The following is a 26,790-nucleotide window of genomic DNA, read 5'->3' as shown; positions in this document are numbered from 1 at the left end:
GGGCAAATTCAAAACAGCAACTTGCATTGTTGTGTATAATATCAGAAAGTTTTAGGGAGAGACTTCAGCCAATTCATCATTATAGTTTATGCAGAATGGTACATGAAACTCAATCTTTTTAAAGTAAATGATATTTAAATATTTAAAAACACTTAATACAACTTCACTTTTGGCTCATGTTCTAAATTTGTTAGAATCCATTTTTAAATATAATCCAGTGTAAATGGAAAATATGATTAAAAAATTGCTTTTCTGTGTGTGTGTGTGTTTTTTTTTTAATTCACTAGTATTAGTGAACACCAGCTTTCATTCATCAAACTGGAAATTGGTTATTTCCACATACTTTATTGATTTTTTTACAGAGAAGAAGGGAGAGGGATAGAGAGTTAGAATCATAGATGAGAGAGAAACATCGATCAGCTGCCTCCTGCACACCTACTGGGGATGTGCCCTCAACCAAGGTACATGCCCTTGACCAGAATCGAATCTGGGACTTTTCAGTCCACAGGCCGACACTCTGTCCACTGAACCAGACTGGTTAGAACAAAATTTTTCACTTTTAATAATGTCACTAAATACTGGATAGCAGAAAGTTCAGATCATTTGTATATTAGTGTCATGTATGTCTAAGACAGTGGTTGGCAAACTGTGGCTTGCAAGCCACATGCAGCTCTTTGGCCCCTTGAATTTTTAGCAAAGCCAGCTTAGAAGTACCCTAATTAAGTTAATAACAATGTACCTACCTATGTAGTTTAAGTTTAAAAAATTTGGCTCTCAAAAGAAATTTCAATCGGTGTACTGTTGATATTTGGCTGTGTTGACAACTGAGTTTGCCGACCACTCGTCTAAGACATTGGAATCTGTGTCTATGCTTTTAGCTCTAATGTTACCCATGAAATCTCTGATGTGCATGGAGATTGCTTGGTGCAAACAGGTGCATGTTTTAAGGCTTGTGAGCCCATGATTGCCACATACCTATGGCATTGAAGAGCATGGCTGAGGATCATCCCAATATGCCAAGGTTGTGGGTTTGTACCCCGGTTAAGGCACATATAAGAATCAACAATGAATGCATAAATAAGTGGAACAACAAATCGATGTTTCTCTCTCTCTCTCTCTCTCAAATAAATAAATAAAATAAAAATATAGAAGATGGCAGTTAGAAGAACTCCCAAACATATATTGTGCATTGGTGTAACTTTCCCTGTAAGCATGGAAGCATGGCTTCTTAGACTTGCTGCGCCTTTGGAGACGAGGATGCATGAGATATCGAGGCACCATCCCTTTGACTTGACCGACCACATCCTCGCAACAGGGCTTTGGCCCGGTGGCAGTTAGGAGAGACAGACTGACATCCAATAGCTAGTGAGAAGCCCGGTCTTCTCTTACAGAGAAATATTAATCTAACCCAAGGGCCAGCCATGTTCTCAGTTGCTTCATGGAAGGTCTTCAAAAAATTGTATGGAACTTTTTATGCTCCTCCATACATTTTTGTTTTTTCATTTTGGCAAATGGTTACTGTTATAATAGTGTGCTTTAGGGATTTAATCCTTGATGATTATGTCAGTTACATGCATGATTATTTGCATTAATTGATGCACAGTCATTTAACATACACTGAATAAACAACAATACAAAATGTATTTATTGAGCACCTGCTGTTGGCCAGTTAGTGACCAATTGCTGGGGTGACATCAGCAAACAGAGGAGACTGGACCCTTCCCTCATGAACTTTGCAGAGTGGTGTCAGGAAATGGTAAACAACGGACAGACAGATGGACAAGTAGGAATCAAGATGAGTACTAAGAAGGAAAAAGCAGAAGGTGGCCTCTGGAAAGCAGTGGAGGGCTCTAAGTTGATTGCCGTCTGCCAGGGAGAATGGTTTTCAGCATGTGTGGCTAACGAGTGTGACCGTTGTCCATGGGATGGTATCTTGACTCACTTCTGTGCCTTTGCCAGGCTTTTGAATTTTACCTCTCATTCTCTTCTCATCTGGTAGCAGCACAGGCCTGTGATGAAAATGTGGATCCTGTTCTATTCCAGCCTCAGAGTCCCTGCTGACTGCGTTTGTGGTTGAACCGAGGCGTTTTCTTTTCTTGTTTGTGCTTAAGGGCAAATGTTAAAAGCACAGAAGCTAAGGCGCTCACGTGGAGAACTTAATGGGAAACGGTCATCTTTTCTTATTACGTATTCTTTTCTTCTTCTTCCCCGCCTTGTTTTTCACGGGCGTTGTCTGTCTTGTTTGGAGAGTTAATATGGGCCTGGAAGTCTCAGGTGGAATAATCAGCAGAGATGTGTTTTCCATTGGAGCTTGGTTAGGGCTGTGCTGAGGGATGGCTTTGTCTCCCTTGTTTAATTAGAGAAAGTTGTTAGGGTTGTTTCTACCCCTGGCACTGCCCTATGTGGGCATACAGAGGGAGCAGGGACCAGCAGACCTTCTGGGCAAAGGCAGCGCCTCTGACACACCCATGTGAGTTTGAACTCAGCCTGAGGAGGTGGCTTTGTTCCCTGCTGGCACACTCCCAATCAACACTTCTCTTTCTTCCTGGTTTACAGCTCTGCCTTGGCAAACAATGAAAAGACTGGAAAGCAAGCAAACATCCCCCCAGAGTCACTTCTAACAAGTCAGGGTGGTGTTGGGTCCTTATTGTGGTTCTGGGCTCTCAATGGGAGTCTGGGTGGCTGTGTGTGCACTGGCTGCTGTGCTCAGTCCTTTGCTGTGCTTCCTGTTAAGAAGATATGGAAATGAGCTCTGTGTTAGTTTGTCTTCTCTGATTGGGGTAAAAGGGATTCTCACGGTGAAGCATGAAGTCTTAGCCTGAAGAGGTCTTCTTGGATCCCAGTTTGTGGCTTTCTTCTTGCTGCTCAGCTCATGGCTTGAATTCTTGCGGGCTAGCCTCAGAATTGAATAATCTTTTTTGTTTATTTTCCCACTGCCAATTTTCTTATCTATTTGCACTTATTTTGTGGGATTGTAGATAGTTTGGCTCTCTCCACTGCTTTTTGGACTAAAATATAGTGGAAACAAACACGGAGATGGGCAAGTATATGCATGTGTGTGTGGGTGTGTGTGTGCACATAGGTGTGTGTGTGTGTGTGTGTGTGTGTGTGTGTGTGTGTCTGTGGCTGGGGATTAAGGAGTTCTGAAATGAGGTGTGAACTAGCTCCAGATAACTGACTCAATCTCTCTGAGCTTCAGTTTCCTCATTTGTAAAAGGTGGGGGCCTCACAGAATAACAGTGAGGATCAGGGAGACAGCAGCCTTGAGGGACGGGAAGCACTCAGGCCAGTGCCTGGCCCTGTGCGGCCTTTCCAGAATCCCAGTTTCCCACTGAAAAACGTTCTATTACATTTTGTGCCATCTACTGAAACTTATTTTATTTTATTATTATTATTTAAAAAATATATATTTTATTGATTTTTTACAGAGAGGAAGAGAGAGGGACAGAAACATCAATGAGAGAGAAACATCCACCAGCTTCCTCCTGCACACCCCCCACCGGGGATGTGCCCGCAACCAATGCACATGCCCTTGACCGGAATCGAACCCGGGACCTTTCAGTCCGCAGACCGACGCTCTATCCACTGAGCCAAACCGGTTTCGGCTGAAACTTATTTTAAAAATCACAAAATGTAAAAGAAGACATTAAAGTATTATTTTAAATAAAAAATAACTTTACAGCAGAAAGGAGCCCGAAACTAGTGTGCACACCCCCTCCATTGGGATGTGTGTGTGTGTGTGTGTGTGTGAGTGTGAAGGGGGGGGGCCGGGAGAAGGGGGCACGGCGGATGACAGAATAAGCTGCCTGAACCGGATCTGTGCTTGCCTAGCTTCCTGAACCTGCTGAGGGATCCAGGAGGTCCCAAGATCAGGGGCTAAAGTTGGGAGAACCTGAAGAATTGACAGCCGTCAGAAGACATTCATTCTAAACCCTGGTTCACTCTCAGTTTGGAATGTTCTAGAAATAGGGTATAGGGTGTTATAAGGACTGAGGCCTGGGAAGCAGCCAGACCACGTAGGCCTGTAAACTCATCCATAGGGATGCCCTGTCTCTGTATCTCTGTATCTTTGTCTCTGTCTCTATCTCTGTCTTCCTGTTTGTTTTTGTCTCTGTGCTCCTTTTTAATTGGGCCCTTAGGAAAGAATGAGAAATGGCTTTTCTGCTTGGGATGACATAGACTCTGGGCTTGAGGTTGTCCTGTCATCGAAATGCATCTGGACAGTGTCCATTGGCATGTGGGCCTACAGTGGACGTTCCTGATACTAATATTGATGCTCAAATATTTGCAGCCACTTTTTCCCATGCCTCAGGTTTGGCCACAGAGCAGCAAGGAGTCGTAGCTCCCCAAGCACTGGGAATAACGGGTCACCATTCTCCCCTTCTTTGCCAGCAACTAGAAAGCCTGCCATTGGACACACCACAAACTCCCACCTTTTTAAAAAAGCTTAGGTTTTGAAAACATTTCCCACCTTTGTTAGTCAGAGCAGTTGCATCAAGTAGGGTATGATCCCTGGCTTTGAACCTCCTGTCCCAGTGTTGCCTCTCATAGGGACTGACCAAGAGTGTCTTCACTGTTCTGCCACTTAATGCATCCTTGAAAATTACAGTGATGAGTCCACACCCAGCTCTGGGTAGTGTGTGATTATATATATATATATATATATATATATATATATATATATATATGTTGATTTTTTACAGAGAGGAAGAGAGAGGGATTGAGAGTTAGAAACATGGATGAGAGAGAACCATCAATCAGCTGGATCAGCTGCCTCCTGCACACCCCCTACTTGGGATGTGCCTGCAACCAAGTTACATGCACTTGGGACCCTTCAGTCTGCAGGCGGATGCTCTATCCACTGAACCAAATGGGTTTTGGCTGTGTGATTTTTTTCCCCAGCATTTCATCATTGAATAAGAAATACAAGTGGCCGAAACCCGTTTGGCTCAGTGGATAGAGCGTACCTTGGTTGCAGGCACATCCCCAGTAGGAGGTGTGCAGGAGGCAGCTGATCGATGTTTCTCTCTCATCCATGTTTCTAACTCTCTATCCTTCTCTCTTCTTCTCTGTAAAAAACCAATAAAATACATTAAAAAAAAAGAAAAAGAAAAGAAATACAAGTGGATAGTGTGTCCCTGGGATGACTTCAGGATATGGTGTCCCTGAAAGGGCCATGCCGTGTGCGGAGCTGTTTACCTGTGTTCCTAGACAGACTCCCTGCGAGGTACTTGGCTAGCTCATCTGTCTTAGTCTCTCTGATGAGGAAGTAAGTTTCCAGAAGGCAGTGCTCATATGTTCTGTAGCTCTCTACAATCTCTACAATGCCTTGCAGTTAGCAGTACACGATGCATTTGTTAAGTTAATTTTCTATGAATTATGATTACATGAATGTTCATATCATTATTAGCTTGGCCAATTGACTAGTGTAAAATGGGCTTCAGCCTCCATAGGAAGCCTCCAGAGCTCCTTGTGACTTTGCCATTCCATTCCTTGATAAGTCCATTTTTTTTTAAAGTGCTGTAGGGTCTGTATGCTGTTCAAGATAAAGGATTCTTTGTTTTTCTCTGGAGAGGAGGTGGGCAACAGACAAAAGGGTAGTGATTTTAAGGAGAAGTGGTTATTAGCAAATTGAATTCTTAATAACTGCTATTTTTGAGATTGGCGGGGAGGGTACAGTAGTTAAAGAAATGAAGATGGCATAAAAGTAAAACATAAATGGAGGACAGGGCTTCTACTGTGGCTTCTCTGTTTGTATTGAGCCCGGTAGCTCTGCCTTTGCAGCCTATCATAATTCTGTTTCAGGTTAATTCCATTCTCTATCTGTTAGCAGAGCGAAATTTGGGCTGCGCCCAGGAGAGCAGATTCTCTGCCAGAATTAGAGGGTAGAGTAGAAAACCTAGGACAAAAGTACACATGGATCAAGTGCTTTTATTTTGCTGACATCAATGCCTATTAAATGACGTGGATGTGCTCAGATTGGGGTGATATGAAAAGTGAAATTGTTGAGTGTGTGTCAGAAATTGAACCTAATTTAAAAAAATAAAAATAAAAGATAAAAATCCTCAAACCGAAATGATTTGTCTGTTTTTGCTCTGATAGGTTCCTTGCATTGACTCCATGGAGAGTGTATCACCTGATTGCCGTCTCGATACTTGGGCGAGTTATTATGCAAATAATAAAGGATATGGTTTTGTCTAGAAAGAGAGGTAAGAAAGCTCAGAATTCACTATGATGGGGTTTAGTTTTCTAAAGCCTGAATGTCTGATTTTTGTGCAGGCATCTGAACCAGAAGTCCTTTGAAAAGGACCAGGAAGCCAGGTGATACAGGCATTGACTTTGCTACTTTTAATGTTGATTAAGTATTTATTTATTAAACATTTATTTAATATTTGTTATTTATTTAACTGATGTTGTCCCTACTCATAGCTACTGCTCTTGGGGGGGTTTATATGTTTTGGTTTCTCTTTTAGCTCTAAGCACTATTATTTAACTATCATTTTGATATTTAAGGATATCAGTAATGATAACAGTTAAATATTTATCACATACTACATGATGAAAGTGGGCCGTTCAAAAATGGACTGGTTTATGTAAATTTTTTTTTTCTACCTCAAAATGAACAACAAATAATTCAGGGCTTAAAAAACAAGTAAGTAATGGTTAACATTTTTTAAAATGTAGTTGCTGATGAAAAATGAATTGTAAACATTAAGTTTAAAAGTGAGAACATTATTTTTTGCTTTTTCATAAATAAACTTAGTTTATCATAAATCTGAGCCAAGTTTTTTCATACGTGGAGGGTCCTCTTCTACCAGGGTTTGAGCTTATTTTGCAAATGGGCAAAAATCCCTCCTTGGAATAATTGAGCCTTGTGAATGTGGTAAGATTGATTTGATCAAAGATAGCTAAGAGAACGTTATATTTAGGTGTTTGACTTCACTACACGTAATTCCAAGTGGACAGATAATTTTGATTGGGGTTCACATGATGAACGTGCGTAAGACCTGCCCAGAGTTTTAGCCCCAACGGGGGGCACTGAGGCCTCTTTGTGGGATACACCCCTCTCCTGATGCCAACTCTGAGACCAGGGGTATCAGGTATTACGCATTGACTATCATGGTGTGGACTGCAATCCAGTTTATATTTTAAGTCTTTATAGTTCTTAAACTAAAATTTCTTCATTCTAGTGTTCTGGGAAGGTGAACAAACTTGTTTTTGTCCAGTTATTGCTTTTCATGGATCTGTAGATTTAGACCAAGGGTGGGGAACCTTTTTTCTGCCAAGGGCCATTTGAATATTTATAACATCATACAAAATTATCAACTTAAAAATTAGCCTGCTCTATTTGGTCCAACATTTAGTTAACTCACCCCTAATGCCTTGGCAGGGCCAGGCCAAATGATTTTGTGGTCTTATATGACTGGCAGGCCGGATTTGCTCCACCACTGATTTAGATTATATTCTTGGATGTGTTCTTCCTTCTCACCCTCTCTTCTCCTCTTTCTTCCCGAATCCCCTCTTCTGTGTCAGAAAACAGACTCCTAACTTTTAACCCTAACGGCACCAGCCCTGATGCTCTATGTTGACCCAGATGTGTGAAGGCCGCCCCGAGGTGGAGCACCTCAGTGCTATGGGATCTTGTACCAGGGTCGGCGGGATCAGTGTGTGGTGGTCCCCATGTCTCTGCCTTGACTCCTAACTGGTAGAGGAGAGCCTGGTTTTCTCAAATATACTTTGTCACATGTTCACCCTCCAGAACCTTCCTCTTGGAAGTCTTAGTAGAAATAGCCACAGACAAATTTTATCCCTAGTCATTTTAGCTCAGTAGCAGAAGTGGACTCACAGAGCAAGCTGAGCATCTCCATATTTTCAGTGGTGCATCCGATTTGGTCCCAGCACGTGTTACAAAGAACAGACAAAAGTGGAAGGCCCAGAATGAAGCTGAAAGACTTCTTAACTGTCCTTCTCTCACACTTGGCCCCTTGCACAGAGATTGTGTTCAGCACTGACTCATTGCTTCATGTTCTTGCAAATATGGAACTTTCATATTCACAAATTACAAGGATTTCGTCCTTTAAAAAAAAAAAAAAAAAAAAGGTTGCAGAGTTGGGAGACTTGTAACCTAAAGGGTCTAATTCTTGAGTTGATTCACTCCATTTCCTAGCTGTGGAGAGACCCCGTCATAGGCTGTATTCATGTCCAATGGCTGCCCTAAGAAATTACCACAAACTTGGTGGCTCCAAACAACAGAAATTTCTTCACACATGGTTCCGGAGGTTAGAAGTCCAAAATCAGCATCCCTGGGCCAAAGTCAAGGTGTCAGCAGGGCTCTGTTCTCTTTGGAGGCTCTATGGAAGGCTCTGATCTCTTCCTTTTCTACCTGGATTTGCTGGTGTCCTTGGCTTGTAGCCACATCAGTTCAGTCTCTGCCTTCATGATCACATTACTGTCTCCTGTCTGTGTTAAATCTCCCTCTGCCCTTCTCATACAAGAACACTGACTGTATTTGGGGCCCATCTGGATAATCTCCCATCTCAAGACCCTTAGCTTAATCACATCTGGTAAATCCCTTTGTCCATAAAAGTAACATTTTACAGGTTCCAGGGGTTAAAACCTGATGTCTTTGGGAGCCATGATTCAGCCTACTACACTCTCTGAACCTCTTTACCTTATGAAATGGGAGAAGCCAACCTCTACTCCAGGGCTATGTAAGGGTTGAATAAGAGGGTGAAACAGAAGTGCCTTGGGCACAGTAACAGTCTACTCTGTTCCACTCTGCCACTTAATGGGAGCAACGGGGGTGGTTCCCTCATCAGTCAGTCTGTGAGGGTCTTTCTGTGCCAGGGCCTGTGTAGGTGCTGGGCTTCCGGTGCAATTCAGACACACCCCTGGCCTCTCCACCCAGTGGAGCTCTTATGCTCCATCCAGTGGGGCAGACATCTGTCAGTGGCCAATCTTTCTGTCAGGGTTTTCACTGGGCACATTGCTCTGAATCCAGCATTTCTGCTCCATGGAAAAAACAAACCTGAGAAACTGGATGAATGACTGTACTTTCCCAGCACTATCCAGTCTATGATGGCAGAAACACTGGTGCCTGCTTCGTCTTCTCCGCCAAGCCTTGTAGGACAAAGACCCATCTGAGGCTGGAAGTAGCTGGCAGGAGCCTGACTTTGCAGGCCTGGCTGTGATGAATTGGTCTCTGGGAGGCTCAGAATCGGCTTGAAATTAGATCCAGATGCAGTTATAGGAACACCAGGGCCTCAAGCAGAACTGCCAGCCGCTCTCACTAGATACTTGGCTGACAGCAATCGCAAGGAGGAAAGGAGGACCCAGTCATCAGGGCTTTGGGGGCTGCTCCGTCTCCGGCTATCCTTCCACTTCTCCACTTGGCTAAAGATATTACTCGTGCACTGTTAAGAATTTAATTGTATTCCTTCATTATTTTAATACTGTTTTATTTTAATTTTTTTCTTCAATATACTTTATTGATTTTTTTACAGAGAGGAAGGGAGAGGGATAGAGAGTTAGAAACATCGATGAAAGAGAAATATCGATCCACTGCCTCCTGCACACCCCCTACTGGGGATGTCCCCACAATCAAGGTACATGCCCTTGACCAGAATCGAACCCAGGACCCTTGAGTCTGCAGGCTGATAGTGTATTCACTGAGCCAAACCAGTTTCAGCTTTAATACTGTTTTAGATGCTTACTGTGAAATAGGTGAGCCAAAGCATAGAGATCCTTCTAGTGTCTGTTATGACTCACCAGCATGGGCAACCTCCATGACCACTTAGACTTGACTTCTCCTTGACCACTTCCTCCTCTCTGTCATTGCTAAGGCACCGACTGCCCATCCAGCTCCCTTTAAGATGCTGTGGGCTCAGAAGGGCTCCCCATGGCCACCTGAGTAGCATTTCCACCCACTGTCTCTATTTACCCCTTTCCTCCTGCAAAATCTGCACTCCTCATTTGAGCCACGTGCTGGTTGCTACACAACACGGACCTGGCAGGAACCGTGGCTATTCACTTTATTCCTGTGTGCCCCTCCATTCCCTGTCATTCCTGCTTGTACCCTGATGGCTTGTATGACCATCTGGGTTCGGTCACATATTAGTGGCCTTCTTTTTACCTTAGCCTTGGGAAAGTACAGTGTCTCCAACCCCTGCAGAGGCTGAAGATCAGTTTTCAGTGGACTCCTTTGTCCAGGCTCCTGCCACTCATTGCAGTTGGACCAGCTCTTGGTGCATAATTCAAGTGTTTTCCTGCTCAGCTTCTTACACTGCACTGTCCCTCGGCCCTGGGCAGCCCCAGCCTAGTTTGTGCTCTGTGATTGCAATGCCACTGTCCTTACTATTCTCCATGGGAGGAGCCATGCTCATTTTTCCAATTTCTAATAACAAGGCAACACCCAGTACCGTTACCTCTTTTCCCCACTCTTGGCTCCAGTGTTGTCAGAGAAATGTTATTTGACAAGGGGAGTTGGTACTTCTAGGATTTTAGCTTATCCAGCTTTCCAACATTTGTTGAGACCTCTCTAGTGCATAATTCCATGTATTTTGTATTGTTTATTTTGATATTCCATTTAACTCTAAAATAGCTGAGGCAGCCTATAAGGAACATAAGATTGCTGACAAGAGGTCTAGTAGAAGAACAGGAGTCTAACATGGTGACCATAATGGAGCAACAGATTTATGTCTGGGCTTACTGGCAGCCAAGGCAACAAGGGAAACCAAATCAGATGTACCATTCTAATAGTCTGATGAAAGGATGCAGGCAATTTTGAGGAACATTTTTTCCTGGGGTTAAATTTTAAGTAGAACTTGTCACATAGATCTTTGGTAGGGGACACTGAAGAATAGATGACATCTTTGTAATTTGATGGTAAATGCTGAAACTGTCTTATAGCCATTTCATTGAAGCTGATAGTTGAAAGTTTAATATTAAAGCATAATCTGGTGAAGAAAGTTACTGGGGAATTAAGAAAGGAAATGAGATCTGTGTATATATTTTTTCTGTCAGTTTTATTTGAGCCTAGATATAAGCTCAAAATACCTAAAGAATGAATAAATAAAACACCCCTTTCTCAAATAAAATGTCTTAGCGCCCCGTTGTCAGCACCATTTCAAAGATCACGTTAAATGCCATTTCAAAGATCATGTCTTTTTTGCCCTGGCTGGTGTGGTTAAGTGGGTAGAGCATCGGTCCATACACCAGAGGGCACATACCTGGGTTGCAGGTTCAGTCCTCGACCTGTTGGAGTGCATGCAGAAGGCAACCAATTGATGTGTCTCACATCCACATTTCTCTCTCTCTCCCCCCTCTTCCTCCTTCTCCCTCTCTCCCCCTTCCCTCCCTTCCACTCTCTCTGAAAATTAAAGGAAAAAATATTCTCAGGTGATAATTAACAACAACAACCACCAAAAGTACCACTCTGTTACAGGTGCTCTGTCTTCCCAGGACTCTCATGGTTTGTGCTGTTTGTGCAGTTTTTTCCTTGGTTCGCATTTACTTGAGGGAAAATGTTGGCTGCACCACTCAAGACAGGACCATATGGTATATGGTTTTCCCTCTCCCAGGGTACCTATCCAAGTGTTTTGCCTGTTGTAGTCTCTCAATAAGTATGTGTGGGTTAATTGCTTGAATTAGTTATGATATCAGAGATGTTCAAGGTATGATTGCAAAGTTCTAGAGTTTAAAAACATAAGCATTGCATTTTAAATAGGTCAGAGTGTTTCTAAGATGAGAAATGCCTCCAGAGGAAAATGCCCTGGTTAAGTTTCACCTTTCCCTTCTCCTCACTGCAGGTGCACAGCTGTGGAGAAGCCTCAGTGAAAGGTAGGAGACTTCCTCTCAGTGTTGTGGCTAAAGGGGGGACCAAGGGGAGAGGTGATGGAGCCGCCAAGATAGAGCTCTGAAATGATATTTTAGTGACAGGGATGCAAGTCCTGTAGGAATTTACAAGAATGGGAAAAGAAAATCCAAGCAAATCCAGTGGGGACTTGTTTAAGAAATAGCTCACATCTTGCTGTTATATTGGGCAACCTGAATATGTGCTCGTGACAATGCCTGAGGACCGGAAGTGAAGAAAGAAGGGTGGATTGGAAGCAAAAAGAGGGGCGTTTCCATCAAGGATTTCCTTTCAGGCTTCGTTTTGGGGCAGGAATGGCACTGCTGGGGAGAACAGGGCTACCCTGGGCCCTGAAACTCTGCTGGGACATTCCTGAAGGGTTAACCAAGCTGTCATTCAGAGGGCTTTGGGGTGGGAGGAGCAGGTGCAAGGCTCTGACAGGTGTTGGTGCAGCACATGTGGACTGACCTCTTGACGCCTTGCCCAGCCGGAGACAGGTCACCTCCCTTTTCATTGGGTGTCACCTCCTGGAAGTAGAAGTCCATTTCCAAATGGCAGAGAAAAGAGCCGGGCAGGCAGTTGACGAGGGGAGCATAATTCACTTGACCAGCTGAGCATATGAGAAGTGGAAAAATGAGGAAAGTGGAAGGATTAATATTGGAGTAAAATGAATTTTTATGGGCACTTGTGTGTTTTTCTAAATCCTGCCTTAAAGGAACATTCTTGTATTACTTAGAAGAAGGGGTCGGGGTGCTCGAGATATATATATAAAGTGGACAGCATGAAACGAATGCCCCAAAAGGGACCAAACTGCTGTTCAAATCCTATAAAAACAAACAAACAACAACTTGGTATTTTATGTGCCTTGAAAGCTGTGCTCTTGGAGATAACTGAGTACTTCAGGTGTAAAGGGTAATTTTATGACCAGTTGATTTCTGCCTGCTTGTTCCTTCATTTTGGATCCCAAATTTCCATGGACAGAATATTTGTGAACTTGACAGGAGACTCCACAGAGGGAGACACTAGATATAAGAAGAAAACTGACTCCCACACACCCCCCACCCCCGAGTGGTTCTTATGATGGCGGAAGGATGGGTGGGAGGGATGGCATGGCTCAGAGGGAACCAGCAAGGTTCTGACAGTCATTTGTCTCACGATATTTCCTGGGGCCCAATGTTCCAGTCTGGGTGCACCTGAGAATGGGGAGCCAACCATGGGATTAGCGTGTTGGCATTTTCAGTCCTAACCCCTGACCTGTGGGGAGGGGAGAGGGGTTGGGTTTGAACCAGTCAACAATTGCCAATGATTGAATCCGTCATGTCTGTGTAATGCAGCCTCCGTAAAACGCCAAAGGACAGAGTAGGGAGAGCTGGGTCGGTGGACATGTGGAGACACCATGGAAGAAGCTCTGTGCCCTTTCCTCTACCTCTTGCTATGCATTGCTTCCACCTGGCTGTCCCTGAGTTAGATCCTCTGTGATAAATTGCTAATCTAGTCAGTAATATGTTTCTCTGAGTTCTCGTAGCTGCTTTTGCAGATTAATCCAACTCAAGGAGGGGATCATTGGAGCTGCGGACCTACAGCTGATGGGTCAGAAGCACATGGCAGTGGGACTTGTGATGGGTGTCTTAAGGGGGGGGGGGGATTGGAAGGGAGAAGAGAGGAAGGGATATTTTCCCATATTTTTTTTCATTGCAGTTTCCATTGTATAATTTCACCCCTAATCTATTCATCTCATTGAAGATGTGAAATTAAAATACGTATTCCTTGAATTCTTTTTTAAAAAATATATTTTTATTGATTTCAGAGAGGAAGGGAGAGGGAGAGAGAAACACCAATGATGAGAGAATCATTGATTGACTGCCTCCTGCACGCCCCCCACTGGGGATCGAGCCTGCAACCCAGGCATGTGCCCTGTCCAGGAATCGAACCGTGACCTCCTGGTTCATAGGTTGACGCTCCATCACTGAGCCAGGCTGGCTGAGCCCTAGAATTCCTTTAATGAAGATTTGTTATGTTGTTTACAATGATTCTTGGCATCTGCTACTTGGGTAGTGCTTGTGTTTTTTAACACTGGAAATTGTAAAACCACTTTATTTATTTATTTTTAAAATATATTTTATTGATATTTTACAGAGAGGAGGAGAGAGGGATAGAGAGAAACATCGATGAGAGAGAATCATCGATCAGCTGCCTCTTGCACACCCCCTACTGGGGATGTGCCCGCAACCAAGGTACATGCCCTTGATCGGAATCGAACCCGGGACCTTTCAGTCTGCAGGTCGATGCTCTATCCAGTGAGCCAAACCGGTTTTGGCCACTTTACTTTTTAAGGATAAAATACAGTGATGGATAAGAGGATCCTTGGAAGCAGAGAGTGCTTCCATGTGGACCAGGGGCTTCCTGCTGCCAAGGCCTCAGGTGCTGAGCTCAGAACCTCGCTCTCACTTGGCCGTAGGTAGAATCAACACCCACACCTCGGCCGCTGCACAGCTGATCCCAGATTAGCAACCTAGGGTGAGTTTTAACTCTAGTGCTGGGCAAGTAGTTTGCGTTCCACTTCAGAATGAGCCAGACCTTCTCTTCATGGGGCTCTCGTTGGCTCATTTAGGGACCATTAAATGCTCTGTTAAAAGTTGAACCAAATAATGGAGCGTTCTCCCTTCATAAAGCCATTGTCAAGTTTTTACATTAAAAAGGAGCTCTTCTGCTGAAACCGGTTTGGCTCAGTGGATAGAGCGTCAGCTTGTGGATTAAAAGGTCCCAGGTTAGATTCCGATCAAGGGCATGTACCTTGGTTGCGGGCACATTCCCAGTAGGGGATGTGCAGGAGGCAGCTGATCGATGTTTCTCTCTCATCAATGTTTCTAACTCTCTATCCCTCTCTCTCCCTTCCTCTCTGTAAAAAAATCAATAAAATATATTTTAAAAAATGAGCTCCTCACAAAGGGAACCCTGTGCACTGTTGATAACAATGCAAACTGGTGCCACTGCTATGGAAAACAGTATGAAGGTTCCTCAAAAAATTAAATGTGACCTAGCAATTTCATTTTCAGGTATATAACCAAAGAAAATGAAAACAGGTTGAAGAGAGAGCTGCACCCCCATGTTCATTACAGCCTTATTCACAATAGCCAAGATGTGGAAACATCTTAGGAGTCTGCAGATAAGTGGATAAAGAAAATTGTTATATATACACAGTGCACTAAAAAAGAAGGAAATTCTAGAAAACGAATTTTTTAAAAAAGAGGAAATTCTGCCGTTGTTGACAGATGAATGGACCTTGAAGGCCTTACATTAAGTGAAATAAGTCAGACAAAGACAAAATAGAGTATGATGTCACTTGAATCTAAAAAAGCTGAACTCATAAAAACAGGGTCTGGGAGGCGAGGGAATGAGGAGCTGTTGGTCAAAGAGTAGATTTTAAATATTCTTGCCAAAACAATAAAATGGTAACTGGTGTGAGGTGAAGGGTTTGGTAAACATTTTGCAGTATATGAGTGTTCATATCATCATATTGTTCACCTTAAACTTATACAATGTTTTATGTAAATTACACCTCAATTAAACTGTGTGTGTGTGTGTGTGTGTGTGTGTGTGTGTGTGCAGGAGGAATGCCTCACATGTTACATCTAGTGGCTTGTTATTTCAGACTGTTGTTTACTCTGGGAACATTTGCTCTTGTCAGCTAAGCTGAGCTTAACCAATTTTCTTCAAAATTGAGCAGAAGGATGGTAGTGTGCATGTACACCTATGCATGTGTAATTTTTCTGGACATTCTAAAGGTGTTTACAAAGTTTGCTACATAATGGTAAGGCCAGCACCTCATGTCCCGTATCGTCATCAGCAATCAAGTTTGAATAATTTTAATCACAGGCCATTCACATTCGGTTTTTGTGCCTGGAAAATTCATTTTTGTATAAATGTGATTCTCGGTGGGAAAATTCCGGGAAGCGCTCAGACTTGACCTATTTTTTTTTTAATAACCAATAAGCACTAACTCTACAACCTGTGAACACGATTTATGTGGAGCAGTCTGTCAGCCTAACCAAATTAACATCTTTTATGACTCATTCCTGGTATTGAAACGAAACCTGGTTCATAGTGTAATAGCTTTTTATTTTTGCATGTGACTGTGGCCACTGGCTGAACAAAACCCTCTGTTAGCAAAGGAAAAATAGCGCACATCCCTTTTTAATAACAAGGTTGTTTCCAGTTAGGCCGTGTGTTTCCAACCCTAGTTCTTTAATAGTGGTGTGCGTTATAACCCAGATGAAGGAACTATTCTATCCATAAATCTTGTTTCATTGTTCAGTGCCAATTTACTGAAAATACAGGGTTGTGTTTTTTTTTTTGTGGCAACTAATGATTTTGAAAATGGTGGCTGAGAGCTTTGGGATTTTCTGACTGACTCCCCCAGAATCCCTGAGCTCCAGCCGGCCACTTTCATAGGAAGTGGGAGTGTAATGTAAAGCCATGTAAAGAGTGCATTGGACCTACTCTGCCCAACCTTGAGCTGACTGTGGGAGGGTTAACAGTTAGTCTTTCTAGAGCCAGCAGGGGTTAGCACCAGATGTGAGCTTTTTGCCTCTAGCGGAGTCAGATTGCCAGGTGAGGCCTCTCAGCTTGACTCTCTCACCTGCTCTTATTATGTGGCCCCATGTCATGGGGTAAATGCCCTTGGCATTGTCAGGGTCTAGGTAACTGCTAAAGTGTTGTAGCTGGACTTCCCTTCTCTCCTGCCCCGGGAAGAAGAGCCAAGAATCTTTGGTTGTAGAACCCAAGTCCTGAGCTTGCCCCACCTCCTATGCCCAGAATGAACTGGAGCATTTAAGTAAGAAATGTCTGATTAAATCCTTGAGCCCAATATCATGTTAAAAATGAAAAGTCATCTAGCGTTTGCTAAATTGTCTCCCCCGAGGAAGAGAACTTGGTGTGAGAACTGCTTTCTCTATTTTTGAATCATCATTCCTCATCAAAATTGCGTAGACAGAGTGAATGATCAAGTAAACAGCATCAAATAGTCATGTGTGTTAAATAACAAAAATGCAACCAAGTACATTTTAAAGATCTGACTGGCTTCGTTGAATAATTCATGAATTGGGCAGTGTCCCATCTACAAATAGGAGTTCCAGGAGCTGTACAAGATGGAAGGCTTGTATAGGGAGAAGGGAGAAGGGATTGGAAAGAACTGACAACCTCAGCATCCTTCTGGGGACGGAAAGGGCCTGTATGGAAGATGATCTCATGGGTGCTCGCCAGAAAATTCCAGGCTGACTGGTTAAGATTGTATTCCTGGGGAAAGTTGAAATTGCAGTTAGGTTAGGTAGGAAACCTTGGTTTGGTGTTGTGGGCATAGCCCTAGTGACTCCATTTTGGGCTTTCTCCATCACTCCCCTCACACACACACCCCCCCCCCCCAACACATGGTAACTTGAAAAGTTCACTCTCTTTCTTTGCTGTTTGTTAGGTATGGCAGTAATTCTGACTCATGCATGGAAACTACTAGATTTTACAGGTTTAAGGTTTTTGAATGTGTCTGATAAGTCACCTTGTAACTTGTATTTTATAACTTTGTGCTTGTACCTTTCTAATAAGGCATAATATTTGGCAACTATTTTTAGTTTAATTGCAGCCAGAATGATAGACAGGGAGCCACATCTCCATGAGCTTTAAAAGAAAACCTTGCTGTGAAGCATGCATTTGATTGGATTCAATGAAAAGAAAATTTCCTCAAGAAAAGAAATTCCCTTAACTTCAGAATATGCTAGATTTTAGCAGAAGCATATCTGTGCTTGGGTAAGCTTTTGGCTGAAATGTCTGGGGCAGCCTGGTAGCTAAGCAGCACTATTAAAGTCTCTACCCTGCCAAAATAAAAATCCGAATAGGCCTTTTATTCCTTTCTAAAAAAAAATAGTAATTGAGCACAATTCTGTAGTCATGTATTGCACAATGGGGAGTCAAAGCCCCTTTCTTCCCCCTCAGGAGAGAACAGATCCAGGCATTGATGGGGAGAGCAGCTCTTTTAGCCAGAGCTACTGAGGTTGGGCCCGGAAGTTTCCCAAAGGTCTTCATCCGGATTCCAATCTGTTGTGTTCATTTTTTGAAGTTATACTTTGAAAATTACCCAAGTTGAATACAAGAATGGGTCAGAGGACCAAAAGCAGTTTTTAAGACTGTTTTGGAGGACAGTGATATGGAGAATTTTGCTTAATTTTTTTGCCATCAATAGTGAACCCATATAAAAATTATTTTTGATGTGGTTTTTTAAAAAATATTTTTTTATTGATTTAGAAACAGAGGAAGGGAGAGAAACATCAATCGGCTGCCTCCTGCACGCCCTGTCCTGGGGGTTGAACCTGCAACCCAGGCATGTGCCCTGATGGGGAATCAGTGAACTCTTCGTGTGTGTTATGCCAACTGAGCCACACCAGCCAGGGCTATTTATGAGTTTTTAACATGCCTCATGCTAGACATTTAAGGGCCATTTTTCCCCCTCAAGAGTTCATTAAACTAAAATACATGCCTACAATGTGAATTTGGGAGTGGGAGGGGGAGCTCTTCATGAAATTGACATGGATCTTTATAACAGTAGTTGGTAAATTTCCCGAGGCATCTATATATAAGCAACTGGAACAACCTGAATGATTGCTGGACAAACGCTATGACACACACTGACCACCAGGGGGAAGACACTCAATGCAGGAACTCCCAAAGCCAACCTTCTGTGGTCCCTCCCTCCAGCTGGCTACCCCTCTCCCCCTACTATTGCCCACCAGACTGAGGGACCCCACCCATGCAAAATTCATGCACTGGGCCTCTGGTTAAAACTAAAACAAAAGAGGAAGTACAATACATTTCAGAGCCCACTGTTTTCAGTTGATAAGGGCAGTAAATTGTCAGACCTGTTCCTCCATGTACATTCCATTCATGAGTAACAGTCTCTATGTTCAAGCAGGTATTTCGGGTCAAAACATGGACAGAAACCCAGAGGTCAGATTCCGTGTGGGTCTTAGAGGAGTAGCCATTATGTGATACTAAATACTTAATACTGAGAACTCCTTAAGTGAAAAGCACTCAGTATTATATTTTATCATAATTTTTGTTTTTTGATAGTTTTTAACATTTCTTTAAATTAATGTAATTTTGCCGAAACCGGTTTGGCTCAGTTGATAGAGCGTCGGCCTGCGGACTGAAAGGTCCCAGGTTCGATTCCGGTCAAGGGCATGTACCTTGGTTGTGGGCACATCCCCAGTGGGGGGGGTGGGGGGGTGGGGGGTGCAAGAGGAAGCTTATTGATGTTTCTCTCTCATCGACGTTTCTAACTCTCTATCCCTCTCTCTTCCTCTCTGTAAAAAAATCAATAAAATATATTTTAAAAAAATTAATGTAATTTCACAATAATCTGATTAAACAGTTCTAGCACCATTCCTCCCACCCCCCATTATTTTAGTAGGAAGGCTGCAGAAACTGCAAGGAGGCTAGTTGTTGCTAGGGAAAGGAAGCCAGGACTGACAGTTAGCATATTATTAGCCTATTCTGTGTATAGATGGCCTGTCACTAGGAGGAAGAAGCTGAGCATTGCTGTGTGACTTCATTACCTGGTGCCCACAGCAGCTGTTTCTAGGCTGGCCATGGAGTCTCAGCATCATTGGCTGTGATTTGGTGAGCTGTCACTGTGGGGTGGTGGCAGGGCCTGTATCCCATTTGGGGGAAGCCGAGTGTTGCTTTGTCAGCCAGGTCCATGGTGCTGTTTCTCTGTACGAGTCATGGCAGCTACTGCATTTAGTGTCTGCCTCCTGGTGGTCAGTGCACATTGTAGCTTCTGGTCAGAAGGTGGAAAGGACACTTAGCATACCGTGTTTCCCCGAAAATAAGACATCCTCCGAAAATAAGACCTACTTACAGGTTTCCTTCTGAGTGAAATATAAGGCATCCCCCGAAAATAAGCCCCCCCCCCCCAGGCTAAACATGAGAGATTTGGTCCACTGATTCTGAAAGAAATGGAGTCACAAGAAATTCACCAGGAAATTCAGGAATTGGATTGTTATGATGATGTTCCAGAAGATGATGACATGATTGTCATTGAATAAATGAGTAAATTCTTGATACTGTAGGATTCACAGATTGTCTGGTTGTGTTTACAACTACCGTACTACCGTACCGTATACAGGAATAAATTTCCTTTATTTTCATTTAACAATAAATATATACCGTATTCTTCTTCATGGAAAAATAAGACATCCCCTGAAAACAAGACCTAGCGCATCTTTGGGAGCAAAAATTAATATAAGACGCTGTCTTATTTTCGGGGAAACAGGATATTAGCCTTTTATATAGATAGATATTCATTCATTTATCCATCCTTTTAACAAATGCTTATCTAATGCCACACATTTGTGAAAGAAAAAACAACAACAACAACAACAACAACAGACACACAACCAGGTCCTTGTGGAGTTCACAGTAGAGTGAGTGAGCAGAAAATAAATGTTACTATAGTAGTGTTAGATGGCATTTAAGAGAAACTAAAGTAGTAGAGGGGATTAGGGAGTGTGAGGGTGGACAAAGAGGGTTAAGTGTAATAAAGTGTTCAGGAAAGACCTTCCTTAAAAAGATTTTTGAGCACCGACTGGAAGGAGGTGAGGTTGGGAATCATGTCTGGAGGACATGCAAATGTAGATGGATTAGCAAGTGCAAAAGCCCTGAGACAGAGGCTGTGTTTGAGGGTGGTTTTTCTTTTATACCAGTAAGTTTTTATTTTTTAATGCAACTATAAGTAACTGGAATAAATGGAATATTGTGTAGCTAATTCAGATCATGTTATATAAGAATATTTAAGGCTGTGAAATCTACCCCTTAAATTGTAGATTTAAAGCAAGTACAGAGAGATATAATACATCATCCAATATAATTATATGTTGGTACATAAATGTGGTATCTCTGTGTGAAGGGAATATAGGTAGTTTTAATTTTCTTGATTTTGTTTACCCAGTTTGTTACTTTTATTCTATCATGGACATGCATAGCCTTTATCAGGAGGGAGAGACAAGATATTCAGTGAAGGGGGGGTGTCCCTTTGGGCAGGGCGGGGCCTATGACAGCAGATGTGGGAGGGAGAATGGAACTCCACAGGCAGCACCGCTTTGGGTATTCAGCTCACTTTAGTGCCAAAGAGCTGCGGTCCAGAGACAGGGCTCTGGTTACGAGGAGAGAGCCTGGCCGGGCTCCGTCATTGGAAACAAGGTCAGGGCCCAGGTCCAGAGAAGCCACTGGGCCCAAAGGAGGGGATGGAGCCTCAGAGTCAGTCTGAGGACCATGTGTCACTGGACACTAAGCCTCACAGGATAGGGTTATAGAAAAATTATTAACATATTATTAAGTAAGATGTTGAAATCATTAATTTCCAAGGTCAAATGGAATCTGAAGGATAGGATAACATTTCTGAAATTCTCCCTTTCTGTGGGTTAGTGACAAACCCCAGACTGAGCCTCCGGGTACATGTGAAGGGGCTGAAGTGCATATTCTCATGATTTAGGTGTCTATCTTACAAGTAAGTTTTACTTACATAAAATGTGCAACTTCTTGTGTCATCCAGAGTAAGGTAGATATTTCTAGCATTATGCTCAAACTATAGGTTTTGGGCAAGTCAAACAAGAATGAATCTGAGAATCAGACGTGTTCTCTTTAGAACAGCTCACCCCTGGGTTCTGTTGGCCTGTCCACCTGTCTGTCCATCTATCAGACATCAGCTGTCAATCAATCAGTCTATCAATCTACCTACCTATACTTACTTCTTAATTATATTTTAATGATCACATTTGATATGTTGAAGACCATGTGGGATATACACATGGGTTATAAGACATTATAATGAAATGAATACACACGAGCCTTTCCCCAAACCAGGACTGGCACTGTTGTGTTTCCCTACCCCCTTCTGCTGCCTCCCCACATCAAAGGCAAGCTTGGTCCTAAATTTTGTGCTCCCTCTTTCTTTGCTTTTAAAATTATATACATATTTGTGTATGTATACATATAAATATCTATAAATACACAGATTATTTTAGTATTTAACATTTATTTTAATTTTAATTTCTTTATTGATTAAGGTATCACATATTTGTCCTCAACCCCCCATTCCAATCCCCCCCCACTCCTGCCCCAACCCCCCTATTGTCCTTGGCCACTGGTTAGGCTCATATGTATGCACATAAGTCCTTTGGTTGATCTCTCCCTTTTATCCCCACCCTCCTTTGAGGTCCAACACTCTGACCCATGGCTCCTTATCTCTGGGTTTGTTCTTGTTCATCAGTCTATGTTGTTCACGATTTCCCCTAGATGAGTGAGATCATGTTCTACTGAGAATATACTTATAAGAATAAAAAATGAGACAAGCAATAATTGTTATGTTAAAAGGCATATGAATCAGTCTGTAGAGAATTTCTTTCTGGGCCACCAGTTCTTTTGAGACCCAATTTCAATGTCAAACAGTTCCTTATGTGTACATGTCAGCAATGATATTTCAGTTCTGTACACAGATATATTTAAATTACATTGTATGTATTTATAAATGAACTTTTTGTTTTTGAAGTCTATGAAAATGGGACCATATTTATGTTGTCTTCTAGAACTAGTGCCCTAGCGTTAAACATTCTTCAAGAAGATGGCTTCCACGTTGCTGTGTATAGCTTTAGTTCATTCCTTTTTGTTGCTGTATCATATTCCATCATGTGACTATACAACAGTTTATTGAGACCTCTGTTTTCACTGGACTTTGGATTTTTTAAAAACCAGGCTGTCCATTGCTTCTTGAGTTTGAGTATACTATAATATATGGCCATACCAAAGATCACAAAAAGAAAACGCCGGACACACAGGTGAATGGTTTCCTGAGCCAGAATGCTGTTGTCAGCATAAGAAATGTCCAAACCTATAGGAATGTTTATGAGTTTATTTGAGGAAGCTGATGACAATTGCTAAGAAGCAAAATCTCAAAGAATTGAGAAAATGCTCTGGAAAATGGCAGTTATACCACTTATTTTATATATCAGAACCAAAGGGGAAGACTCAGATTCATTCTTGTTTGAATTGCCCAAAGACTAAGGAGTGCATGAAATTTATTGGTAATAGACTAGGGAGCCAGGAGAAAGCAAAGTGGGAAAGTCTCTGGGATTGGGTAAAGAATAAAACAAATAGACACATACTTCTTTTACATAGTTGGGTACAGGATCGTTAGCAGTTAGCAGTGAACACACAATAACAATGAGGGTCTCTATGGTCTCCTACTCTGGTGGGAGTCTGGAGAAAGGAAATTACCTTGACATTCCAAAGGTATGGTATCCTAGATGCAAAAAGGTAGTAGGTAGGCTCAGTGAAAATAAAGATTGACGTATGTCAAGGAAGATAACTGCCTAGGACATGACTACCCACTATGACTCACTTTTAGTTGAATGTTTTAATGTCCGACCATCCTGTGTGGTTACCTTAGGTCTCTGAGTTTGTAAGGCCCACCATGCAGGCTGCCCCTGAGCTTGTCAAATTAATATGTGGCTCCTTTTTGCCTACACTGTACATTTGAAAGCTTGTGCAAAGTCTGCACTATATTCTTGGGCTCTGATATCTATTTTACAAATTTTTTTCTTGCAAGACTGCTCTACTGTTGGCTACCACTAGAGGGTGCATAAGAGAGGCTAAGAATAACTTGGCTATGGTGAAACCTAGCAGCTGGCTTCACAGTGTTATTAGTATTACATATTTCAACAGGGCAAAAATAGTATTGCTCCTAAAGTTACAACAAGAAAATACAATTAAAGGTTATGTCAATAGCCAAAGACATATGCACGTGGGTACACATCTCTTTTCATGTAGTAGCGGGAGTGAAGAAAAGGAAGAGGGAATAAGATAAGGGATGGAAGGGCGCATCAGTGGAGAATAAGACAGACTGAGTGGGGAGGAAATCCACAAATCAGTGACAGATGACTGTACTTCTTCGTGTAGGAACAAGCTGATGGTTTGGAAGGCCTCCAGGAACTCAGTGGTCCTCTGAGTGCACTCCCATTTTTATCCACTGTCTTCGGAAATCTTTTGGAGGTTGGTTGTTACGTGCTCCCAAGTCTGTCCTTCCCCAACTGGGCCCTGACTTAGTACTTACTTCTTCCTCTCTTGGAAACGAATGGAAACATGGACTTTTCAGAGCTCTAGATATCCTTGAATCGTGAATGCCAGAGCATGGCCTAATTTGCAGTTGTGTGGAGAAAGGACCTCTGCATGAATTGACTCATGAAATACTGAAGGCAAAGGTCTCTGCTTATTGAAAAGTGGTCAAAAGAAAAGGCTGCAGGATTGTGTGGTGTTTTGGGTAGACTGGACACCCCTCTCACCCCCATGAAAGGTGTCTATCTCCTAATGCCCAGGCCGATTTCCTGTTCCTCCCCTGATATAGGGACTTCGCAGATGTGATTAAGTTAAGGACCTTAAGGTGGGGGATGATCCTGAATGATCCTGATGGCCCGTGTCATCGTGAGAGGGAGGCAGGCAGGCAGGGAGAGAAGATGCTCAGCTGCCGGCTTTGGTGATGGACCATATGCCCTTCACTTGCTATTTTAGTCATGTCTCCTTCCCAATTGTTTTTTGAAAGAGGAAGGGACATGTAGGAAAAGGGAACATTGAGGGGAACAACATTATAGAGAGGTATTTGGTCAAAGGAGGAAAAGAGGCATATGATGTTGTACCCTTATTGAGTAGATTGCATTACTGCTCATGTGCTGTTTGTTAGTTTTGTTTGTGTGTTGTGTTTTTTTTTTTTTTTTTTTTTTGAAGGCTATTCTTACTTGTGCTTGTTTTTAATACCTGAACAACTGGGAGAGAGAACTTATAATCCTGCGGTCATTTGGCTTGTCTTCTGGGAGAGTATTTTTAAACTATAATTTCAGAGCCATCTAATGCCGTTACAGCACCAGCCGTGCTTTCGGCCTTCAGGCCTGCTGAACTGCACACTTTAGATTTGGAGGCGTCTCGTTGCTTCCCCTGACAACACTTTTTCAAAAGATCTTTTCCTTGATGTTTGCATTGATTGGGGGTGGGAAGGGGTCAGTTGTTTATTAAAATGAGTGATGATATTTTCAGTCATGACTCAGGAGTCATCTGCCTGGGAAAGAAAACTGTCTAAATTCCAACACTTCTCAAGCTAAACATCCTCAAGTCAGAAATGGATATTTATTTTGAATACATTGCACATTTAAATACGTCTTTTCCCCCTGTGACTAAGTTGGAATGAAATCATCTGGCTTTAAAGGGCTTTTGATGGATGCATGATGCTTGGAATAGAACATGAAGACTCAGTAATCAAGAGAAGTACGAAAAGGAAGAGAAATTTGTAATTTTAAGTTGAGCAACAAATCTGAAACTGACTTGGGGCCCAAACAGGACTGTCCAAATCTGGGATTTCATTAAGGTAGAATGGAAAAGGCTGCCCTCCTTCACAGTCTGGTTCATATGTGAGGTGTTCAATAAATGCCTGGTGACTGAATCCGGACATTTACTACTTCCTCATGGAGGGGGGGAAGAGTTCTTGGTTTGAGGAATTTGTATTTGTGTGTGTGTGTGTGTGTGGGGGGGAAGATGGGGATTACTTGGAAAGTTAGAGGTAAGCTTATAAGTTTGTCTTTATTCCTTGTTTCTCAACAGTGAAAGAATACACAGCTGGTAATAAATGAATTTTCTCTCCCGCTGGTTAGAAAATGGGATCAATAATGTAATCAATAGCCAGGAGTAGTTAGCTAAAATTCTAGAAAAAGTTTTCCTCTTGATACTGGTAACTGATTTCTAGAATGAAAACAAGTGATTCTTTGGTAAGCAGGGGATTTCGAGAAGCAGAGGAAGGCTAGTGAAGAAATGGATGAGGCTGCTGTGACCTGTTGACACCCCAATATTGCATCAGTGATGTTGCACAGTGATGTTGCCTGAGCTCTCTGCCTAGTCTTTGCCTGACTTCTTGGCCTGGGGTTCTCTTCCTGCCCATATCCCCCATTTGGATTTTAGTAATGAGTGTAAGTTGAGGAAATTAATTGGTGGACACAAGTCTAGGAATATAGAATTGAAGCATAGGATGAAAGTACAAGTAATCTGAGCATCTGAAAAGGATTGTAATGGACAGACATAAAAATAATCTGTCCAGCACTCTGATTCCCAGAGAAGGAATTGCTTGCTAGTCCCCTTGGTTAAATAGTTCGAGCATCTTAGGACCCGCTTAGACATAAAGAAGAAATGCCCCCTTTCTTATTCTTTTGGATACTCTTTCCTACCTATTGCTATTGAGCTCTGAGTGTGGGAGTCCTGAATTATAAGAGTTATTTCAAACTCCTGGTTACTTTGGTGTGGGCCATTTTCTTTTCTTTCTTTCTTTTTCTTTTTTTTTAAATATTTTTTTTTTATTGATTTCAGAGAGGAAGGGTGAGGGAGAGATAGAAACATCAATGATGAGAGAGAATCACTTGCTTCCTATATGTCCCTCAATGGGGATTGAACCCACAACCAGGACATGAGCCCTGACAAGAGAATCGAACTGTGACCTCCTGGTTCATAGGACAAAGTTCAACCATTGAGCCACACCATCTAGGCAGTGTGGATCATTTTTAATCATATACTACCTTTGCCAGTTTATATTCTGATATCTTTGGGAAATAGCCACTAACATGGGTGTGACTTTGTGGTCAGAGCTGGGGGTAAGTGTGGGTCATGTAGCAGGGTGACCTGACATCAAGACACAATCAAGGGCAGAGCCATTTACCAATCCTGATAACCCTCCCCTCCCCCAGCCCTGGAACCTGCAGATCCTGGCTTCTCATTCATGTTATAGGATGAGAGAATCCAGACAAAACGCAAAAGTGGTTCTCCATAAAACTTTTTGGTTAAAAAGGCTATAATTGTGTTCTCAA

General features: G+C 42.4%; 1 protein-coding gene across 2 annotated transcripts in view; it reads left to right on the top strand.

Annotated features, from left to right (window-relative positions):
* The window catches only part of RETREG1 (reticulophagy regulator 1), a 97,170-nt gene that overhangs the window by 11,853 nt on the left and 58,527 nt on the right, over positions 1 to 26,790 (top strand). For both annotated transcript variants that reach the window (XM_084881646.1, XM_084881645.1), the window contains 2 exons: positions 6,103 to 6,209; positions 11,808 to 11,838. In XM_084881646.1, the coding sequence (XP_084737772.1) occupies positions 6,103 to 6,209; positions 11,808 to 11,838 (138 nt within the window). The remainder of the gene's footprint in view (positions 1 to 6,102; positions 6,210 to 11,807; positions 11,839 to 26,790) is intronic.

Source organism: Pipistrellus hanaki, assembly GCF_964339955.1.
Source record: "Pipistrellus hanaki genome assembly, chromosome: 4".
NCBI lineage: Eukaryota > Metazoa > Chordata > Mammalia > Chiroptera > Vespertilionidae > Pipistrellus > Pipistrellus hanaki.
The sequence above is the reverse complement of the archived record's forward strand: the minus strand, read 5'-3'. Positions and strand labels throughout refer to the sequence as shown.